The 6,103-nt window shown below is 45.5% G+C and overlaps 1 protein-coding gene across 1 annotated transcript; it reads right to left on the bottom strand.

The window, feature by feature from the left end:
- Positions 1-967: 967 nt before the first annotated feature.
- Positions 968-5,901, bottom strand: wfikkn2a (info WAP, follistatin/kazal, immunoglobulin, kunitz and netrin domain containing 2a). The gene is made up of 3 exons (XM_010893882.3): positions 5,229-5,901; positions 4,466-4,776; positions 968-4,154 (listed from the first exon to the last, which is right to left on the bottom strand). The coding sequence occupies exons 1-3, from the start codon at positions 5,445-5,447 to the stop codon at positions 2,945-2,947; spliced, it is 1,740 nt and encodes a 579-aa protein (XP_010892184.1). The 5' UTR covers positions 5,448-5,901; the 3' UTR covers positions 968-2,944.
- Between the last annotated feature and the right edge of the window lie 202 nt (positions 5,902-6,103).

Genomic DNA, 6,103 nt, shown 5'->3' with positions numbered 1-6,103 from the left:
TCAGTACCAGACTACGTCTTACTCTACCCCAGTCCCAACATCAGTACCAGACTACGTCTTACTCTACCCCAGTCCCAACATCAGTACCAGACTATGTCTTACCCTACCCCAGTCCCAACATCAGTACCAGACTATGTCTTACCCTACCCCAGTCCCAACATCAGTACCAGACATTTTCCAATCCTAGCCAAGTTCCAACTCCAACTTCAGCACCAAAATGGTATAACCCATTCCCAGGGAGGGCTAGTCCCAGCGCTAGCCTTTTACCCCAATTTACTGGAAGCCCCTGCTGTAGCTCTTCAACCTACAACATTCCCCGCCCCCAACCCTGGCTTCAGTCCAGCTGGCGAGCCAAGTCAAAAGTTCAAAGCCTGTCTTAAACACAGCCCAATCTGTGGGCCCGCCACCTCCCCCCTGTGTCGCGTCAGAGCGTGGCCGAAGAGAGAACGCTGAGACGAGAGAGACGGGCCGCAGGGTGCCCAGCTGAAGGAGAGAGAAGGAAAGAATTAGAACCTGCATTACTCCTTCCTAACTCCCCTTTGCTTACCTCCCACTCATCTAACCCGCACCTCCCCTTCCCTTCCACATAGCCCCGCAGCTGTGTCCAGCCAAAGGTGGGAGGAAAAGATGGCCTACATCCTCCCCCCTCACCTCCCGTTGGTCCCTCACACATGAAAGATCTGAGGGCCAGTGGGTGGTGGATGGTTGGTGGCGGATGGAGGTTGACCGTGGGCCCCAGCCTTAGCTAGACCCAGACACAACACAGAGCCGGCCCGGCTGCTCTCCTCTCCATCCCCCTGGGCTCAGCAGCCCTCCACAGCTGGGCTGGAATGTGACCTGCTCCAGATTTAATGCCAGACTTGGCCCTCCGTGTGAAGGGGCTTGAAGGGAGCGGTGGGGGGAGAAGGGCTAGTATGAACTAGAAACCAGCATGCATGCAAGACAGACTAGAAGACAGACAGACGGATTACTTTAATTTTACTTTTATTAGTGTCCTTGTTAGCTGATACTTCGGCAACAGTTTTTCTTCCTTGGGTCTGGCACAAAAACAAAAACTGACATTACAGACAGAAAGACATTACATGCAAGTGAGATGCATTACAAATTACAGAAATCACATGCAAGACACACATTTGAAACATTTAAAAGCTATACTACTCAAACCAGTGTGGGTTGGATGTATTTGTATTAGTCTATGTTGACAGGCAGTAAGGCAGAAAGACAATAGAACTGACAGAAACACACAAACACACAATCTGCCGTGCTTACAGTAACACAGAGAGAATGAAAAATAGTGCAACACAGTGATAAGGGGTCATTCTTTCAAAGAGTACTTTTTTTTATTTCTTTACCATTGTGTTACATGAACATCTTTAACATTTGAATTTACAAATGAACGTAAAATAGCTATGTTTATAGTCTTTCCATTAATGGATTGGACATGGCTCAAAATGGAGAGGATCAAAAATAAATATGATGTTATTAAAAAGAAGTTTGCATACTGTAAAAGCAATCATGACCTAAAGTGTTTTTAGTGGAATCCAATGGGTTGTTTGATTCCAGTAGCATTACATTATATTGTAATGAGCTTAAGTGCTCAGAATATATTATATTACAAAAGGTTTTCTTGCAGTATACCACAGATACTTTAAGACAAGTTTAAAACACTCCAGCTATATGACAGGCTTTGATACTAAGATAATATATATGAATTAAGCATTATTCAAAGAGCAATTTTAGTTAAACTAAAATATCTTACGAAATGTATAGCTTTTTACAAGGTAAGCCACGCCTGCATTACTAAACAAACTGTTAGCATGACATTCATAAAGTGAAAGCAAATAAAGTATATCAGCTTTTAAACACCTCAACCCATTAACATAGTACTGAAGATCCCCAAATCGCAATGTCAACATCTCTGAGCACTGCAACAAAAACAAAAACAAAAAGTCAAAATACATTTTGAAAACAAGGTACATAGTCTAATTCAGACACATGGACAAATCGGAACCAATCTGATATTCTGAAAACAAGTATATCAGGCTTGTTTTGATTCGTTGTTGCGTCTGAATTAGACTATGTACCTTGCTTTCAGATTTTTCGGTCGTGTTACAGCAACATTTTCTCACTGCACAGGCAGATATTTTGGCTTATTTTAAGCATTTTTTTTAATCATTTTTGAGGAAGTATTTTTGCACTGAGGGAAGGAAATCTGTGGAATCAGAAAACACCAGCCTTCCTCCAAGGAAGGGGCAATGCATGACAGTCATGAAATGGTGAGAGAAAGTCAGCAGAGCGATTTTCTGTATTTCTGCATTTATTTGACCTAAAATGTGACACGTCCTGTTAGTAGGTTGAATAAAACCGATTAGACAAATGACACAAAGATAAACGTTTCAGTCATCATGTAAGTATACATTATTTGCCATGAAATAACTAGTGGGCAAAAAAAAGGAAGAAAGTGAAAACCCTAAACAAAAATAAATGCAAATCTATCCAACAAGAGTGTATTGTTAATCAGGTATACTTATCAAATCTGATAACATTTTTGGTCAAATTCATGCAGAAGTATAGATAATGCTGAAGGGTTCACATACTTTGTCACTGGATAAGAGAAACAATTAGCCAGAACAAAATGCCATCTTTTCACAACCACGCAAAAAACCAGAGTCACAGATAGGGAAACATCTTGTCACATCAGTATTAAGCCGTTTCAGTCCTTGTCTTATGTTGAAAGACAAATCAAGAATCAACAAAACCAATCAACCGGCTACTGACTCGAAAGAAATGCTGACAAGAAAGAAAAGTCCTAGTTTACACTGCTGGATAACAGGGACTTCTCTGAATGTCACTACTGTATGTTTGGGAACTCTTGAAGAAATGTACAGCCTGGTCTTCTAGATGTTGACCCTACCTGATTGTTCTAATTCTGTTGAGAATGTCACTATTGTATGGTTGGGAATTCTTTGAGAAAGTCACAGGTCTTCTTGTGGATGACCTCCCGGAGCTTTCTCACCCGTCGAGCGCTTGAGTTCCCCACAAAGCTGTCTGGCTGCAGCACAGCCATGCCATTGTGAACATCGCCCATGATGATGAGCTGCCCGTCAGCCGTGGTAATGTTTGGGCACGGGCAGTTCCAGTCCATGTTCATCAAGGTCACCTCCAAGGGTTCCTGGCCAAAGAACTTGAGGCCCATCTTCTCGTCCTTAAGGATCTCCTCCACTGTGACCAGGGCGTGGCCCGAGTCTTGCTCTTCAGTCATCTCCGTTACGCGCCCCAGGATGACAAAGTCACTCTTGCAGAAGCTGGCCACCATCTTGCCCCGCGGTTTACACATCTTACAGTTGTGGTTCTTTGGAAACGGACACATCTCCTCACAGGCCTCTTTGGACTCAAAGTTGTTCTCGTTACCTCCACAGCCACCCCAGATGAATGACTGGCACTGTTTGAGGGCGCTGCTGTAGGCCCAGCGGGGCTCGTACGCCTTACAAGGGCCCTGCAGGCTGGGGAGGGAGCAGGGGGCCGACAGCTCGGCCCCACAGGACAACATGCACGCCGCGTAGCTGTCAAAGTGGTTGCGGTTCTTGTTGCACTGGCTGTAGGTAAAAGTGAAGCAGTTGTTCCTCTTGGCTTCGTAATACCAGCTTATGCTCTCCTCCCCACAGTCGTCGCTGTCTGGCCCCTTAAGGCACTCCGCGGCTGGGAAAGGGAACAGATTGGTGGCATTGCCCTCCTCGCCTCCTTTCCGGCCCGGGTCTCTCTGGATTACCGTCAGGGGAAAGTGTGAAACCACCGTCCCGCCTACATTCTTAGCTGTGCAGGTGTAGATGCCGGCATCATGCTGCTGGGCGTTGTAGATGACCAACTGGCCAATGTTAGTGACAACCACGTTGCCCCGGACGTGGTTGGGTCTCATCACCAGGTTTTCCTTGCCCTCCAGTTGCTTCTCCCAGGTCACATCTGGACTGGGCTTGCCCGACACTTCGCACAGAAAGCTGGCCGTGTCACCCACAAAAACCGCCTGCTGGGCAGGGATGCTAAGCATCATTGGCGGGTGAATATCAGCGGGGAGTGTGGTCTCCAGGAGGGCAGTGGTTGGCCTCAGGGTTGTCTCTACGGGCAATGGGCTGGTGTTGGGCCAGGTGAGGTGGTACCTACAGGGGAGGTGTTAAATAATTGTGAGGCTTGCAGAAATGTATTTTATAATTGCACCATTTTATCTATACGCTATGGCAGTGTTTAAATGCAGAAAATGAACATTGCCGATGGGGCAGAAAATGTTTCGCCCACGATGTGCTCACAGCACATATACATATATAAGCCTGGCTCAATGACAATTCAAAGTTGGCCTTATTTGGAAATCCATTTGTCTATGCAATCGTCGCACATCTGGGCAGAAGGGAAAACATTTTCTATGAACATCGGATAAACGTGGGAGACTGGCCACACGCTGGATAACGCATACCTGCAGGTGACCACAGAGATGGAGACGCCCTTGGAGCAGGCCTCAGCGTCCATGTAACACTTGTTGTAGTAGGTCATGCCGTCTGAGGCGCAGGTGAAGTGGGGTTCTCTCTCACAGCGGTCCCGGCACTTACACACAGGCTGGCCATCCCAGATGTCGCATTCGGAGCCCTGCTGTGTACACATGAACTTGTCACACGTGGCGCCTTTAGGCATGCCCACCGGTCCCTTCATGATGTCAATGTAGCGCGCCGCCACGCAGCTCTTGTTCCCACACACGTTGTTGCAGCATTTTTCAAACGTCTCACAGTCCTTTTGGATGAATTGGGAGACAGGGCAGGCGATATGTGAGTTACATGCAGGCAGAGATAATACAGCATGTTTAGGAGCTTTAGAGGCACGACTTGTTAAGAAACAGTGCTGTTCTGTCTAAAGTTGGAATTGTTGACAATCACTCAGGTATTGTCATCTCAAGGGCTCAAAGTCAACAGCGGTACTAGATCTACATCTGTGCATGCTTTAATAAATGCAGTGCACAGAACAAAACATATGCTTTAAGGATATTGACAATGCATTAATGAAATGCATTAATAAACAATGTCCCAATTAATTGCAATGACCAGGAAACAGTACTGTTACGTTAATATTCACACTTTTACTTCATTCCTAAAAATGCAGAAACATTATGTAGATCCACTTTAAGCACAATATACTGTAGCCAATTTGTATAAAGCTCACAAAGAAAATCCGCTCCTCAGGCTTACCTGGTCCGACTCGCATTCGCGCATGCAGGTGCTCATTGCGTCCACCCACAGGTTTGGGTTCATCTCGTTGGGGCACATACCCGCGTGAGAGTACACTACTTTGTTGGGTATGGACATTGGCATTGCTCTCACCCTCACACAGCTGTCTTTAACCAGAAGTAAGACGTAACACTGTCCAAAGAGAAACCAGATCCATCGGGGAAACAACATCCACCACATATCCAGCGCGTAAAGGGACGTTCAAAACGAACCAACACCCCAAAAGAATTATACGAGGAGCGTCAAATTGTGTTACGTTTACCGAATGCGTGCGAAAATTTTAAACTGTCGTGAGTGTTACTACAAAATCGAAGGAAAATAAAGTTGTGGTAAAATACAACACCACGGGTAGAAGAACGTGTGGTCAGTGCAGAGAGTTGCTGCAATGAAGATTCCGCGAGCCCGCCGTTCCACTTTTAATAGTCCAGGGAGATTAGGTTGTGGTATTTGAACCCTAATACTTGAGATCTAAATACATGAATTACAGTGGTTAGTCTACCCCGACAGCAAATCCCAAGCGAGTTACAGTTCTGAGGAACATATTTAAAAGTCCACACAACAGTTCAGACCAACAGCAGCCGTCTTGAGCGGGGATCGCTAGCAAGCTACCTGTGCTTTGTGCGTCAAGTGAGCATGACCGTTGTGACACCTTTAACCCTTCTCATGAATATTTAGACCACCTCGGGGCCCATGATGCAGTCAAATTGAAAAACATCGTGTATGAACACAGTAACGAACACATTTCTGAAGTACTGATTTGAACATTTTTATAAATTTCGATCTGTTGATATCTACACACTTGTCGGTTTGGGCCAACATGATTTTATTGAAAACCA

This window comes from Esox lucius, chromosome 11 (assembly GCF_011004845.1).
Source record: "Esox lucius isolate fEsoLuc1 chromosome 11, fEsoLuc1.pri, whole genome shotgun sequence".
NCBI classification, from domain to species: domain Eukaryota; kingdom Metazoa; phylum Chordata; class Actinopteri; order Esociformes; family Esocidae; genus Esox; species Esox lucius.
The sequence above is the reverse complement of the archived record's forward strand: the minus strand, read 5'-3'. Positions and strand labels throughout refer to the sequence as shown.